At 30.0% G+C, this 17,790-nt stretch overlaps 1 protein-coding gene across 22 annotated transcripts in view; it reads right to left on the bottom strand.

Annotated features, from left to right (window-relative positions):
• Positions 1 to 17,790, bottom strand: part of LOC124359040 (calcium/calmodulin-dependent protein kinase type II alpha chain) — a 393,022-nt gene that overhangs the window by 58,531 nt on the left and 316,701 nt on the right. For 12 of the 22 annotated variants that reach the window (XM_046811403.1, XM_046811412.1, XM_046811419.1 and 9 more), the window contains exons 6-11: positions 16,295 to 16,397; positions 15,805 to 15,888; positions 11,958 to 12,052; positions 11,491 to 11,613; positions 10,656 to 10,739; positions 5,205 to 5,247 (exon numbers count right to left, since the gene is read on the bottom strand). In XM_046811403.1, coding sequence (XP_046667359.1) covers positions 5,205 to 5,247; positions 10,656 to 10,739; positions 11,491 to 11,613; positions 11,958 to 12,052; positions 15,805 to 15,888; positions 16,295 to 16,397 — 532 coding nt within the window. Of the gene's footprint in view, positions 1 to 5,186; positions 5,248 to 10,655; positions 10,740 to 11,490; positions 11,614 to 11,957; positions 12,053 to 15,804; positions 15,889 to 16,294; positions 16,398 to 17,790 lie in introns of all 22 variants that reach the window. The other 10 variants (XM_046811406.1, XM_046811401.1, XM_046811405.1 and 7 more) reach the window with 1 other exon arrangement.

The raw sequence follows: 17,790 nt of genomic DNA, 5'->3' as shown, positions 1-17,790 counted from the left end.
ATAGACCATTCAAATTATCATAAATGTTGATATCTGAAATGTTTAAAAATTCATTACCTAGTACGTATTAAACAAATCTACAAAAATAATTTTAGGCAATTCCTCAGTGTTGATTTAGTGTGGGTGGATTTTTAACTAAATATTTGAGAAGGGTTTAACATACCCAAATTATAGTATTTTATTTTTAAATAAAAATAAAAACGGTTTAAAAAATCTATTACTCAAATCTGTACTTGAACAAAATTAATTATGCTGTTAAATTTCATATGGTACTTAACAAACAAAACCACATAACACATTTAATATGGTACCACATATTTAATATGTAGTTAAATACTAGATATTTCTGTTAGAAAAATTCTAGGAAGTTAAAATCAAATAAATTTTAACCCTTTTAGTGCCGATGATAAGTATGACAAATTTTACTGTTCCACAAAATGTGAAACTTTCCGGACCAGCTGTGCTTCAATTTTCTGTTCCTGGACATTTTTTTACGCAACCATATAGCTGCTTCTGACACTTTTTGACAATACATTTTAATAAAGATGTATTCTACATTAACCGCTTTATATTTAAATTTGTTATAATATTGGATTTCTATTTGATACGTTTCTTCCAAACTTTGATCTTGTCTTGCATTCAGCTGCTTTAGTCGCACCTTTGTGACATCAGTTTCTGACATTTACAAAATGTTTAATTAAAAAAAGTAATTTTTGGTATGCAAAAACGATGTTAAACGTTTACTGATTATTTATTTCATTACAATGTATTTTATCTTTGTACAAAAATAAAGTATTTGAAGCACAATGTATTGAATAAGAAACAACTCCAATTTAGATTGTACTAAGATTACAATTAGTAAACACTCAATTACATTTTCTTTTCATTTATCAACAAAATCATGTAATTAATAAAAAAATTCCTCAGAAAGAACCATTTAGACAATTTGTTGTATACTTTTCACCATTTTTAGTCTGTTATATACTCGTACTTAAGACTTCAGAATAAACTGTATCTTTCTAAAAGTGTTTGATCAAAAGTTACAAATGATTAAACTTTAACTTTTTGTAATGTGTAATCAAAATCATTGATTTTTAAAATCAAAATGCCGATTTCAATAAAACTGTAGCCATTTATACTTCACCCCATGTGAAGCTAGTTAACAGACTCTGGAAGTCTTAGCACAATGTCTAATATATGAGGTAGGAAACTGTAAGCCAAATTTTGATACTACCAGTTCCTTTATTCTTTATGTTAAAACTTAAGGATAGCCTAAAGGAATAGTTGAATTTTTGTACTATTTTATAAATTTTATTATTATTTTCATTTAAAAATACGTTTGGTTAATAAAAAATACAAAAAGTCAAGAAATATTGTGGTTAAAAAACAAAGTTTAAGCAACGTTTCTTCCAAAGTTGAAATTTTTAATCAACTAGTCAAGCACTTGTGTGTGTGTGACAAAAATTTGTGTCAGTAAGTGGCACTAAAAGTGTTAATGATTATCTGATAAAAATGTATAAGAAGCTTTAAAATGAAAGATCGATTTTTCCTTTTTACGTTGGGGCATGGCAGTATGGCTGTTTTACAAGTGATCAGAGCAGACTTGCAGACAATGTTGTTTTTGTTAACAAAAAGTTTGTTTACTACATTCTCGTCTACCACTACGAACAGAGAGTTCTGAACTGTCAACTTCTCTTGTGCAAGTTACCAGCTCCGGGTAATATCGTGTTACCGTTGACAGAACAAAACTAACAATTGGTCAACTGAACAATCAAACATTACCATTTATTGCTAATGCAGTTCTCCCTGTGGAAGTGGATGGATCGAAATGGAATGTGTTGGGAGTGATGTGACAGATGAATCAACTAGGGATCGGGTCACGAGATTGGTTCTGTACTAATACATTAAAAAACAAACAAAAACATGCCTACAGGTCATTAAATGTAGTAATATAAAATGAGTTTTAAATCTACCTTCCTATTAATTTTGGGAACTGTGGTATCATCCAAAGGGCACTATTTTTGGAAGAGTTTTTCTTACCGAGCACATAAAAAGACTACATTATTAAAAATAACAAACTTTATCGGACTTACTGTGAAAATTACATGTCATTGTGACTATCGGTTCTTGTTTTCTGTCTCCGAAAAGGTCCCTATCTATAGTTTGTTACTGGCTATATAAGTAGGTAAATATATACATATGTATAATAAATGTAAAAAATATAATAAATATAAAAAGTGAATGAGAGCTCACGTGATTTGAGTTTGAAATTGAGAGATGTTTTTCTTTTTTTTCGCTAGAAGTGCAAGGTGGCTCCGGTGCAACTGAAGCCTGCACTGATGGCCAGGGGGATTTCCGATCAGTACTATTTTGACCTCAGATCACGTCCCAGACATCATCACATTTTCAGATATCATCCAAATTTTCAGACATCAGATCACATTGTATAATCTGACACATAATCTGAGGTTGGAAAAATACCTATCCGAAATGCCCCTGGCCATCAGTGTGGGCTTCGGTCGCACTTTTGACAAAAAAAGAAAATAATCCCTCGACAAAAGTACCTGAATTCAAACTCAGATTACATGAGTGCATGTAAAGGTTACCTTTAACTTTAGTACTAACAGTTACATATTTATGATAACCTAATCTAAACCTACTTATATCGCAGAATACCAAGTAGTAGATAGGGACAGTGTTTCCTTTTGGGAGGCAGAAAACAAGAAGTCAAAATGAGATAATGAGAGATAATGAGATAATGAGATTTATTCCAAAAAAATATAAACTTTACAAACAAGATTATTAAGGAATATAATCTAACCACATTAACAAGTTGCGTGGTTAGATAAAACTAACAATAAACAAGGAAAGGTCTGATAACAGTCCGGTTTTCTCTGAAAAGGACTTGATGTGCAGATCACTGCGGTATATTGAAATCTTCTCACTATATTTAACTAAAATCAACATTAAAATAAAAATACATTAACGTTGATAAGAGTACAACTTAATCAATTTAAACTCTAGTCAATCTTATTCGTACATACAATGTTTAAATATACATAAAAGACTAATATATTGAAGACTTTAAATCATCTATGTAAAAAATACAATTTATCTAATGACAATATTATCTTAACATTTTAGAGTAATGGAAACAATATTAAGATTCTACAGACTGTTTTGTTATATTGGTTACTAATTAATATTAAGATATGTTATATTATTATACATCAAGACATATTAAGATATATACATATTAAGATATACAAGATATATCAACATACATATATATATATATATTACAAGATAAGATAAGATATTATAAGATTATAAGATATATTAAGATGGTTACTAAACAATATTAAGATTCTACAGACTGTTTTGTTATATTGGTTACTAATTAATAGAGAATACAATCAAATAAAATAATTGTCTATAAAGGGGACGAATTTTAGTTTGCATATGAGAAAAAGAATGAATTCATTTAAGAATATTTTAGACTAATCTGTTGTGTATAATATCTATCTGTTCAGTTTGACTAAGTAACCAATTAGTTATAGCATTACAAAAAGCATTTAAGGTTTTAATTTTTTTAATTTTATTTGGAATTTGATTAAACAAATGTGGACCCATGTAGGAAAATGAACGCCTGAAAGCTAGTTTATTAACTTTGGGTTTTTGGATAAGACCTCTTTGCAAATTTCTTGTGACATATTGTTTTTGTTGTTCAATATTATTTCTATTTCCACTTCTTATAAAAAATAATCTTAATACTTTATAAATAAAAATATATTGTATGGGAAAAGTTTGTAATTGTTGGTAAAGAGGATAAGAAGAGTCGCGCCTTTTTTTCCTTAAGATTAAACGTATAAAAGTAAAAATGACATGTAATTTTCACAGTCAGTCAAATAAAGTCTGTTCTTTCTAATGATGTAGTTTTCTTAGGTCACCTGTTAGATAAACTCTTCCAAAATTAGTGGCACTTGGATAATACCAAAGTACTTAATATTTTTTCAAATTGAATCAAATTGTTAATAATGAACCATGGTCAATCATTGATGGGTGATAAATACTTTATACATGTTACTCTTGGCTGCCAGTTTTTTTTTTTTTTAGAGCAATAAATTGTATTTTTGTGCTACCAAGATTTTATGCTGAATATGTTGTTTCCCTTCCATTAAAAAATATTAGGAATAAAAGTAATTAAAAAAATAATATTTCACATAAATGTAAAAAAATTGAATGCAGTTGAAGTAATATAAATTGTATGGGCTGATGGAAAACAGCAATAAATACTTTTTATGAATGTTTTAAAAGTACTCTTTCTCATATCCACGGGTTTACAATGACTGTTAGCTAACTTCCATAAAATTGATTAAGTGGGTAAAAAAAAAGATGTAAACCAAAAATACAGATAAGAGAATAGGATTTTTATTTGTATAATTTACTTCTAAAATGATACAATAAAAAAATGTAGTAAAAAGAATTATCTGAAAATTAATAAAAAAAAACTAGAAAGTTGGTTTTAAATTGATTTGTTATTGTTATTTTTAAAATGTAAACAGTTTTTTGATATGGGTTCAGTATAACACAATAATGCTACATTATGTGTATTACCCAACAGTGACTAACAGTGGTTCTGTTTCAATATTTGAAGAGGTATAAAAAAGAAGAGAGACCTATCATATACACCCACATCTGCCATAAAGAATTAGTTCACTCTTCCAGCTGTAGCTAGTATTAAAAACACAGCTATTTTTAGACTGATATACATCAACTAAGAAAAATTAATTACATCATATTTTAATTAGCAGAACCAACCTCTTGACTAATAAGTGGTCTTATTCCGGCATTGTTTCATTTGTATAATGTTAACGTAATATGAGAATTACTGTAGGTATATACGTAATGAAACAAGACCAGATGTGTAGAGTACAGTACCGTCTACCAGTGCTAACACCGAACCTTAAGCGTTTGTTTCACATTATTTACAGAACTGTCTGTACAACCAATCTACCTGTGACAGACAAGTCATATTTACACATATGGCAGTGTCGCGCGGGCCGACCGGAGCCTGCGTAGCGCAGTGGTGACTAGGACATGCATCAGGCACCACATACAGCTGCAGACTCCGGAGCCACACAGACACGCAGTATCCTAGTGACTGGGGCTCACGAGATACTTACCTTGAGGTTCATACTTACTGGAGAAGTTCCGAGTGGCCAACATCGTTGTCAAGATCGCCCCCTGCCAACACGTACAGATTGTTACAAATCATGTTCTTTCAAATCCACCAAAGGTATCTAATAATAACAGTGTTTGATTTTTATTAATAATTCTTATTTTAAGTCACTTCATGAATGGTACTGTAAATGTAGTATGTACTAGTAAAATATAGTAGAAAATATAAACAAATTTACAAAGAGATTAAGAAAAATGTATCTTATGAGTGTTTTTTCAAGAAGCTTTAAAGAGCGGCATATGGGAGTATCAGTATCATCTTGTTTTAGTTTATTTTGTACATTAAAATTCACAAACATGCTGCAAATATATAGGAATGCATAAATATAAGGATTTATGAGGAAGCAAAATGGATCATGTAAAAAGTAAACCAAAAGCCAGTGCTATTCTTTTATTGACATTTAGTCTTGCGATGTGAGGGACGCAGGCCTGCAGATATAACTGTAAGGCACACCCATGTATATGGTGTATCTGCGTGTAAACCTGGCACAGTTAAAAAAATTGTTTGTTATTTCTTTGTACAAGAAATAGAAAATATATTGTACCTTTGGCAAAAACAGAATTATTTAAAATCTCTAAATGCACACTACTTGAAACAAGACCAAATTTTCTTCAGCGCTCAAATAAATGTTCACATAAATAACCATCAGTAATTTGCAACTTACTATTACTACGATTAGTGTATTACACTGTACAAGAATAAAACTAATCATCTTTTGGAAAACTTCTATACAATCTACATGCGTAAGAAATTAAGGAGAATGCATCATTTACATTATTGTTTGACTTTATCATCAGGAAAATATCTGCATTAAAAATAAATTTAAAAACATAAATTCAAAATTTTATATGTATTTTGCAATTAAAATTTTAATTTTGTTTTAATTTAAGATAGATTTTACACATGAACAAATGGTAAAATGATTTTATCAGCTGAATTGATTTTATCAATGTTTTATAATCTGTGAAATCTAAATTTAACCTAATCAATGACTGATCAATCAATTTTAATTATATTTTAATTCAAATTACACTGATAACTTTCAAGGTAATTTTATAACTAAGTATATTAAAAATAATACTAACCACATAAAATAAAAAATCACTGAAAAAAACATAAATGAAAATGGTAAAGAAGCGCTAAGAAGTGAGAGAGTTGAATTATGAAAGAGTATAGGAAACCAATCAGAAAATTTAACAAATTTAAATTTATTTTGTGACTGAATGAAATGAATATTTCATCAATGAATCAATAATACTTACATTTGAGAATATATAAACAAAGAAATTAATAATTGATGTTATGAAAAATAAAGTACATTATAAATTACAAACACATACCCAGGCTTTGTCAGCAAGTTCTACGCAACATTTTGCTATATTCTGTGTATGTATTTGATTAAAAATCCCCACGATATCAGTAACGCTTGAACTATTTAAGGCCAATTTAAAGGAACTCCAAAGTTGAATTCATAGCTTTCTTAGTGAAAGCAGTTGTGATGTAATATAACAGGGTCCTACGACATTTAAACAACAGAATTATTCATATATCATTCATCAGATACCCATTTTTCAATGTTTATGATTAACAGGACGAAGGATTAAGCAAAATTACAATAATTCTTATATAAGATTTTGCCCTGAGAAACTATATACAGTAGAGTCCCGTTAATCCGACCTAATTGGGACCGAGCCCTATTCGGATTATGTGATTGTTCGGATTAGCCAGAATTACAGAAAAATACGGTTTTAAACTTGAGAATGGGTCTATTTTGTTATAGAATTATCAACATTGTTTATTAAAACATGTTTTCTGACTGTTGCATTGTATTTCTTGACAAATAAACGTGTTTGCGAATACTAAGCACATTTACCGTATTTAGTGTGAGAGTTCTATTGTTAAGCAATGTGAGCGTACTGGATATTGTACGGGTCCACGCGCTACGGGACGACGAGAACCTGGGTGATAAAGGAGAGTTGGTGCCACACGCAGACGGTGCAGCAGCGCTTAAGCTTGCACTACGATACTTAGAGCAACAGGCTACTGATACAACTGCCGATATCATGTTTATGACACGATGGTGAAACTACGCGTCATCCAATAGACTCTCTTCAATGCGACAGAAGACAATAACTGAATTTATGTCTTTTAACAATTAATATTGTACTCAATAATAATATCAGTACTGTACGTCCAATTTTTGTTTGATTTCACTTCTTAATACAGTAATTTAACTCATACTTAACCTATAAGTTTCAATTTGGTACTGTATTTAACTTCATTATTTATGTACTGTACCGTACACAATTTGTCTTAATAAAATACTGTATGTCTATGTAATTAAAGTTTTCTTTGTTTATGTACGAAATGATGCACCCATTTTCATTTTTTAAGTAATTAGTTCCTATAACTGTTCATTATCGTTATAAATAATTCCTCCTGGACCTGTTCGGATTAACCGACGTTCGGATTACACGTGTTCGGATTAGCGAGACTCCACTGTATATATATAATTTTGTAATGAGGTTGGATTCTAAACAGAACTGTTTTCTAAATTGTATAGATACAGATAATATTATTGAAAATTAAAAACTAAAACCAACAACAACAATACTACACATTTCAATACTTACCTTATGACAGTTGTCATGCAAATGTAAACATGATACATGATACAAGTAAAGTACATGTTCTTACTTCACAATCCATGTTCGCCATCTATGTATTTCCTTGGTCCGGTCTAGGAATTATATCAGTATTTATACACCTAATCAGTAAAATACACCTCATCACTATGATTTTCTGTCATAAAAAAATTATGGTTGCCTGTAAAGTCGGTTTTACGGGCGAAGATTTTACGTGACAACGTCTTTTTCTCGGTAGAATATTTATTGATATGAATATTATTAAATTGCACAATAGGAACAAGGAATTGAATGAAAATAAGAATTGCACAAATTTTAACTATAGAAATATATTTTGTTTACTAAAACATTGTACATATTTTGAAATTAATTAAAATTTGTTATTGTAAATGGTAAAGTTGAATAAAACATTTACTAAAATTGGAATTTGAAATTCTTGCTAAACACAGTTAAATTCTAACTCCGCGCGTGGTGATTGGTCGGTTTAGTTCGTTTGTTTGGTCGCACTGTTATGACAGGTTAGAGGTTATAATTTGTTATTTTAAATGTTTGACTAGCAATACGCGCTGTTTCTTCTCAATCGACTGAATTACGATTGATAGCAGAGTGATTTAAACTAATAATTTACTTAACACTATCAACATTTGTCAATAGTATGACATAACCTATAAACTCAGTTTCTCAACTTTTGTGTCAATCTAACAATTAATCAATCAATCATAGTTTACGATAATGAAATATCAGTGTACAATTATTTACCTTTATTTTTGTAGTTGTTGTAAATGACGAATCTAAGCACTCCACATTTTCAAGAATAAACATAGTTATCTGCTTTATCCCGTGCGGCGGACCCACAGTTATCTGCTTTATCCCGTGCGGATCCCGTGCGGATCCCGTGCGGCGGACCCACTGGACGAGCATCGTAACGTTACCGGGCGTTACACTTTTTCATGAGTGACTCCGAGCCGCAACCTAATTTAAGACGTTGTCACGTCAAAAATTGCATTTAGTATATTGTGTACTGCTTTGCAATACCACTTGCTATAGCCACATACTCATTTCGCTCGCTTGTTTCCTTAAATTCTAGTCACGGAGCGAATGGTTTGTTGAATCATGCTAATGCCCAGTCCCTCCGTTTTTGATCATTCAACTATAAATATGCCGTCCCAGTGTATAAGGAAACCAGATTCAATGCCTGACATGTACACATTCACAATTTAGTTGAGTTAATTAAATAATATCCTGATTAAATTAGGTGGTTTGCTTTGTTGATATGATGTTGAACTAGGAAGTGATGTAACTTATGATGTTTTCACTCTACAAGTGGGTTGGCTCCTCTAACAATATAGTAATTGACAGTTTTTCTGTCTGTGTTTGGCTGATTTCCCGTTTGTCCAGTTGCCTGTGACTTGTCGAATGGGTTAGTACCCCTTTCAATGTAGTAAGTAGCAGCTTTTTTACCTGGGTTTGGCTAATACATCCAGTTGCAAGTTGTCAGATGGGTTGGTTCCTTTGTCAATACAGTAATTAACAGTCATTCTGTCTGGTTTTGGATAATTTATCAAGGTGGTCCAGTTGCCAGTTGTCGAGTGCATTGATTCCCCTGTCAATGTAGTAAGTAACAGGTCTTCTATCTGCGTTTGCTTGATTCCCCCAGTTGCTCCTGTTACCTGTGAGTTTTTGAGTGGCTGGATTTCCTTTCAATGTAGTTGTAGACAGTTCTTATGTTAATGCATGGCTAGCTATCGTACTTAGCCTGTATTCTTGATATAGTGTATTTATGGCTTTGTTATTTGCAGGGAAATTCTAATGAGATTCCTTTTTCTACCAGAATTTTTATACTTGCTTAATTTGGTGGTAGTTTGACCATTAGACTTCTGCCTGTTTTTCTTTGGTTTACTGTAGTTTTGCTTGGGGTTTATGTTATATTTGGGCACAATTATTAATACACAATGAAGAGCTTCGTTGGGGGTCGTTTATAACACTGTTCCAATTTTCTTTTTAGCACGTCAAGTTCAAGCTCCATGTGATCTTGTCTTTTTAAAGTCTATAAGCTTACGTGTGGAAGGTAAATTGTTTTGTAAATTGAATATATTGAACATATATTCTCATTTTGTGTGTTTCTAATTTATATTCAAGTGTTTTTTAATCAATTTATCAATCAATAAAAATGATTTTTAATCAATTAAACTTGTATTACTTGTGCTTAAATGCATTCCACTATATGATTAACAACACATTAAAAACCGTAAATTAAACCTCTTATAAAAATATTATAAAAAGGCCAAATTTGTAATTTTAGACAAAATTAAAACAAAAAATCTCTAATCACAGTTAAACACTACAGAAATAGTTTGATTTTGATTAAATCCAACACGAAAGTCTAATTTACAAAGATCTTAAAAGAACTATTAATTATTTTATTAAACTGTTTATTGAGTGTTTATAACCAAATAAGAAAATGTGTGTTTGACCTAAATTCCAGTTTTCAATGAACTGATATTTTGATTATCTTGAACTTAATACTTTCACAAAATATTCTGTTGCTTATTAAAATAGGATGCATCACATCTGTACAAAAAAAAAGTATTCTTCATTTTAAGAGGCAATGCCATTGGGACTATGTTAAACTGAAGAACTTGCGGCTGGCACTTGTTTAATAGTCGTCAGTCAATAACAGCCCCCACCTTATATAAAGCTTATTGAAGCTCAACCATGAAATGATTTGAAAAGAATCAAACCACCATTATAGTTTAATACTCACTCACCTTAAGTTTACGCCGAGCATTGAATTTCTTGAGGCAATCCACAGTCTCTTGCCTGTGTACCACAGATGCCACTCTCTCCCGTTGCTGGAACACAGAAAACAGTGGTTAAAATCTCACTAAAACAAATTAATTAAATCTTTACATAGAAAATAGTGGTTAAATTGTCACTGAAACAATTATTATCACTTAACCTCGATTGTCACATCGAGGTTAAGTGGTAGAGAGGACTTTGTAGTCCTAACTTCGCCTCCAATAAAGACATTTTTCATTTCATTTCATTCATTACATATTCACACAGAAAACAGTGGTTAAATTATCACACAAAAAAAAATCATTACATCTTTACTGACAATTAAATGAAAACAGTAACATACTGAGAATATATTCTTTACGTGTTTCATTCCCCCACAACCAATTTTCCTTTAAGACCATCCAAAAAGATTAATTAAAATGCCATATGAGAACTAAAAATTGAAGTTCTGTTTTATTCAATAGTAAAAGCAAGAAAACTATCAATATACCTTTCCCACCGAATTTAACTTTAGCCAGAGTGACCATTTTGTATTTATTTTCTGGATCATTCCATTTACTCAATTCTAAATTTCAACTACATTGTTACACTTCAACTGAAAGTAATTCCAAGGTTGCCCACTTCAGTTTAACTGACCACTTAGTCCTTCTCTCTTGACAGAAGTAGCCTTCCTTGTCTGTGTTATATATTTTCTTGATTGGGAAATAAAACAAAATCAACTATGGAATCCTACAAAGTAAATTACAATGGCATTAATTATAAACTTTTAATGTATTTTCTTGATCGTGGCAACAAGATACTTACGCAGATCCATGGATGTTTTAGAGCTTCTGAGGCAGTTATCCGCTTGGAGGGAATCACAGTCAGCATCTGATTGATAAGGTTCTTGGCTTCTGGAGTCACCGTGTCCCATTCCGGTGATGGGTACTGCACAGACACAACAAACAAGAGGCATCAGAACCAATGGAGCCAAGTTTTAAAAACCTAATGTCATAGAAGTTGGAGAAGAACAAATCATTTAATTTATTACTATGGTTTTGTTCAGAAAAATTAATATTAAAAAATAACACTATTCCTTAATTTTAATCAAACATTTTGTTTATATTCTTCAATTTGTTCGGAACAAAACAATTAAAAATATTATTATTTAAAATTTATTATTTTAAATCAGAAACTTATGTAGTTAGGGCTAAGTCATAATAAATGAACACAGGGTGTATTTAAAATGTTATCAGGTAAAAAAGAATTGCAATCAATGATCGTATGCTCACATCGTATGCTCCAGCCTTGATTTGCGCATACAGCCTATGTTGGTCCTCATCCCAGAAAGGTGGGTAACCGACCAGTAGAATGTATAAGATAACACCTGTAACATAAAGTCAGGCAACAGGTGAACTACCATGTATAAACAATGAGGACCAATGTCCTCATCCCAGAAATGTAGAGCAATTGTTCCCTATTATCTTTGTCAGGTGAGTATATAATTCATTAGTACAAAAACATACCTGAAAACTACATGACAAAGAGCAGAATTTATGGTGATTAACACTGCAGAAATATCATAACTGTATAGAGTCTTAAATTTTTGTAATACAATTATTTTACAATTAGCACCAATCAGGTGTTACAAATACCCTCTCTAAAATTATGTATTTTTAAACAACACTGAAAATGTAAAAAATATATCACAAAAAGTATATTACACGTTAAATAAAAATGAACGAAATCCAGTGCTTTATGTTATAAAGAACATTAATAAAATAATAACTATAAGGCATTCAAGTTGAAAACACACATTATAGTGATTGTTTCTTATGGAGTCCAACAACATGAACAAAACTTGCTCAAGTTTAGTACTGACAGAAGTAATATCTAAAGATTTGAAGAGGTTTGGTGAAAAGTTGTAATGAGGATTTGATTGAGTTGTTGGTCTCAAGAAGACATCGAACAGTTACATAGATGCATTCGTTAAAATTTAATATTAGTTTATATTGATCTTGTACTTTATATAGGTAAATAATTAGCAGACATAAAGAGTGCAACAAAACTCTGAACAAAATCTGTATTATATTGTTTAATTGACCAAAATGAGCCAAAAATTATATGCAACCCATGATTTAATCTCTTTTTTTTGTCCTCTGTCTGTCTGTATGTGGTTTTTTAGTTTAAAAATCATATTTTTTTAAATAATCAACAAATTAAAAAAAAATCGTTAGTAAACTCTTTACTGGTTTGATTTGAGATCGAACAATAACAAAATGGTTAGATTTGCAATTTAAATTTCAAAATGGTTGTAATTTTAAATGTTTTAGCTAAAATATCTGAAAAAGAAGTGACTAAAATATCTTTATGTACAAAATTCATTAAAAATTTAAATAACTGTTTAACCCTCAGACTGGCAGTCATGTTTTTCTCAGATGGCAGGACATTTTGGAGTGTTTTGTACCCGTACTTAAAACATTTTGTAAAAAATACATTTTTACCATAAACCTGTATGTGTAATAAGTAATTTTGCATGAAAATGTGGAGATAATTGTGGTATAAAAAATTATTCATAAACTATAAAAAAAACTACACTACATGTTTTTTTTAAAACAGGTAGGACTGCCCCTGATAAAGTGTGATAATATTATAATTATAAAATCTGAGATAGCCAATTTATTCTTTATTTTATCTAGTTTAAGATGAAAATATATAATACTATCTAGATTCTATTGAAGAAAAATTATAAACATATAGTAAAAACCATAAATTGTACACGAAAGCTAAATTTGTTAGTAGTGGTACGATTATTTTCAAAAATTTACAAAAAATATCATTTTTACACAGAATGTTTCTAAAATTAAAAAGATATGAGTGATATGCACTACAAAACAATGAATAAATTAATAACCAATTCCTAATTTTTTACTTTTTATAAGTGATGGAAAATACCTAAATTTGTTATTATTGATACTATTATTATAAACTTAGCAAAAAAAATATTATTTTTACAACTAAATATTTCCAAAATAAATCAAAATTTAGCATAGTATAGCTTAATACAAAGCTATAAACCAACATTATAAACGATACCCATTGTTTATCACTAATTTTAAAAATTGCTAGCCGAAGATGATCTTTCTTGCAAGATTTATGACATCATTGTTGCCAAAACAGCAAAACAAATTAAAATCAGCAATTCTTTTGAAACGGTATATAAACAGTGGTGATAGTGTTGATTTATGTACTATATGAACTGTCAAAACACATGCGCATCAGATCGAAATGTTGATTGACAGTTTGAGAGTCAAACATTGAACTTGCATGTCCAACTCAAGTCTACTTCAGAATAAAAGGTGCAGTTCAAAAATTGTGTTGGTTTACTTTCTGTTAGTTTAAGTTTTTACAAAGTTTGGTCCAGTGTTCACTTCTACCCCATATGTTTGCTGAGTGAGGCAGTTTAATGACAAGGGTGGTAAGAGAGATTTTATTGCAGTATTCGAATTGTACTGGCTAATTAAAGGTGGACATGAGGCAATATCATAGGTACATAAGGGGGAATCAAGCCCCTCCCTCAAAATGTTTAAAGACAAACACGAAGCACCTAGTAGTTTGTTTTAAGTTAAAACATTTATGAGGTCTTAAAACACAACACTATTCTGGTATAAAATTCCCGAGCTCTGTTTTTGGAGGGCATGTTAATCTTCTTACACCAACCACTCAGTTTGTCAGTCCTCCCCCAAAATAATTTTCTTTATATACGCTACTGGGTAGTGTAATACATGTTATGGAACTTCTGTGTATGGTGCACTTCAGATCTTTCAATTTAAAAAGAAGTATTATTTGCATGAGGTCAAAAGGATTTAGTTAGTTTTAATTTAATTTAAATGTTTTTTTCTTCGAATACACCGTATAAAGTCTTTTGCAACCATCAGATTGGATTTTGTTGCATTGATTACAAACAACCAAATTGGAAATTCAAAATATTAGTGGCAACAAAATTATTTATATTTTCCCGTTCTGTATTCTAATAAATTATACAGGCTAATACATAAACCAATTACTTACAAATATGTATAAGTTGCAAACGTAATAGTCTTGTTAAAATATTTTTTAGTAAATTACAAAAATAAATAAAAATTTTATTCACAAGGATAAAGGATACATTGATTACCTATTGATACTTCTTAATAATTATGACATAGTTTATATACTAATATATCATACAATATTTTAATTTTTAAGTCTTGATAAAAGACAGATAATGGTAAAAACTAGAAGTCTATGTTAAGCACTGATATTCTCCCTGCTGAAACGGTACCCATTACCCGTAATGATGAGCAAGAGTACTCAAAATATTGCTTTACTTTGTGTCATTAAGTTCTTTAATTTGATGTACTACGCAATAGCTCATACCATTATAAAAATGTTTCCGTTGACCCTCACTAGTTTTACAATGGCTATAGTTATAAACTTTTAATGTATTCTCTTGATCGTGGCAACAAGGTAAACTCAAAATAGGCAACGGAAATATATTTAACTCAAACCAGCAGTGGTCATAAACGCAAAGCAGCGGTTAACTGCTAGCAGTGCAGATATAAGAGACAATGTAGTATAAATTTTACTATAAATTAAAGACTGTTATGAAACATATATTTGTTGTATTTTGACAAACATAGGCTACACAGAGCTGTGGAGGATATGTATACATATTTTCATCGGGAAAGAGGCAAAATCAGTTTTGGAACACTAAGACAGGAGTAAATTAAGATGACCATAAATATACACTTTTTATATGGCTTGACATAAAAACTCGACATTGGCGTTGTAAATATAATTCACTCGAACCAGAAGTGCTCATACAGGTGCAAAACCCCCAGGTGAAAAAGTGTGCGAAGCCCTGGGTAACTACTAGTTATTCATAATAATTAATAGAGATCAATAGACCCAGTTTAGCTTGGCTATTTTATAATATAAAAGGATTCTACTGAAAGACTTAAGTACATTATTGGGTAAAATTTTAACTTTAATTAATATTTAGAATGAATTAAATGAGTATTTAATGCAGTCAAGTGGAGGAAAACATATTTCACCACATGAATATAAATGCGTTGAGAAATAACAATTAAATCTTACCACATGCCCAGATATCAACTGGTTTTCCATAAGGCTCCTTTTTTAGGACTTCAGGTGAGAGGTAACCTGGCGTTCCAGCAAAACCTGTAATAGAGTGTCTCGTTAATTAACAGGCAATTAATGTAACCACAAAGCACACAAGAACATAGGCAATCACATTCATTTCATTCTAATTTTCTGAAAAATTCTTTGCACCTTTAAGTTAAAATTTAATCCTTAAAAGGCATATTTAACTGTTATTTTTCTCTTTTACTCAGATCTAAAAAAGCATAATCTAGATATAAAAAGACAAACCCTTAATTATTAATGTTTAAATCTTAATTTTATTCTTTAATTAATAGATAGAACATTAGTTATAATGTTCAATTTGTGTTTTCATTACAAAGTTCAAAATATATTATTTATTTTAAGGTACTTTAAGAATTTTCTGACTTAGACCACAAACCCCTATTTAAACTATGGTAAAGGTAAAAACAAAATCTATACTAACCGAACCACGCTTGCTGCTCTCCTTGGACTTCAATTGCCAGTCCAAAATCTGCCAACTTGACAGCTGCCCCCTTAGCCTTACTTGCTAGTAGCAGGTTCTCGGGCTGTAACACACAAACAAAATCTTGCTGCGTGAACAATTCTTGCTTGGCTCCTTGGACTTCAATTTCAAAAATCTGCCAACTTGACAGCTGCATCTTTGCCTTACTTGCTAATAGTATGTTCTCACAATCTGAAAACATATGGTACAAAAATAACAGACCAATAGATAAATGTAAAGATTTGTATGTCTAAACTAAACCTTGAAATGGCTCAATACTGTCTCAGGGATCACACTAAAAATTTATCTATGGGCTATTTGATTGATTTAAATGAAATTCTAATTTTGGTCGACACATTTTCTGGATTTGTTCCTTATAATTATGGGGGCCCTTTCACTTTTTAGTAATACTAAATTCATGGATTAGCCTGTAACCAGTTTCAGTTGTTAAATCTTCACCATGACAAATAAAATATTATCAAATCCTTGTATCATTCTCAGAAGAATCATCATAAATTCTAAAATAACACAATATAAAATTTTTGATTGAGACCAATTTTTATTGGTTTTATTGTCCAACATTTCATTTTATTTAGTTATACAACTCTGAAGTGTCTCTCAGAAGACCAGCGTATCCACAGCAAAATTTGATATTTATTGACCACAAATGAATGGAATAATTTTTATTTATGTAATGCCCTGAGTTGTTACTTACTTCAATACAAGCAAAACTTATTTGAGAGGGATAAAATAATAAAATTTTTGTCTTTGTTGGAGATAATGATTAATAATGAATGGTGTTACATATCAAAACTGGTGTCAGACTAAATTATGACATCTGATCTTCTAAAATTGTAACTTTTTGCAATATTATGTGTGGCAATAATAATAGCATTAATAAGTTTTTAAGGAATACTAACCTACTGGTATATAACAAATATAACCATAGTTTTAATTGTCTTGTAAATTTAATTAACATTTTCAACATAAAAAAGTAATTTTTAATTAAATGAAAAAAATAAATATATAATATATATATATATATATATATATATATATATATATATATATATATATATATATATATATATATATATATATATATATATAATTTATTTAATGTTTATATATTTTAGTGATTTTAAAATTATATGTACACTTGAAAAATGATAAGAGTTTTAGCCCAATTTGTTTAAATTTAACCAATTTAAACAAATTGGGCTAAAACTCTTATCATTTTTCAAGTGTACATATAATTTTAAAATCACTAAAATATATAAACATAATATATATATATATATATATATATATATATATATATAATTTATTTAATGTTTATATATTTTAGTGATTTTAAAATTATATGCACACTTGAAAAATGATAAGAATTTTAGCCCTATTTGTTTAAATTGATTAGCATACATTAAAAGCCAACACCAGGCTTTCATCCGTTATGA

The sequence above is a fragment of the Homalodisca vitripennis genome, chromosome 4, assembly GCF_021130785.1.
Source record: "Homalodisca vitripennis isolate AUS2020 chromosome 4, UT_GWSS_2.1, whole genome shotgun sequence".
Taxonomy (NCBI): Eukaryota; Metazoa; Arthropoda; class Insecta; order Hemiptera; family Cicadellidae; genus Homalodisca; species Homalodisca vitripennis.
This window is presented reverse-complemented; position numbering and strand designations above follow the sequence as displayed.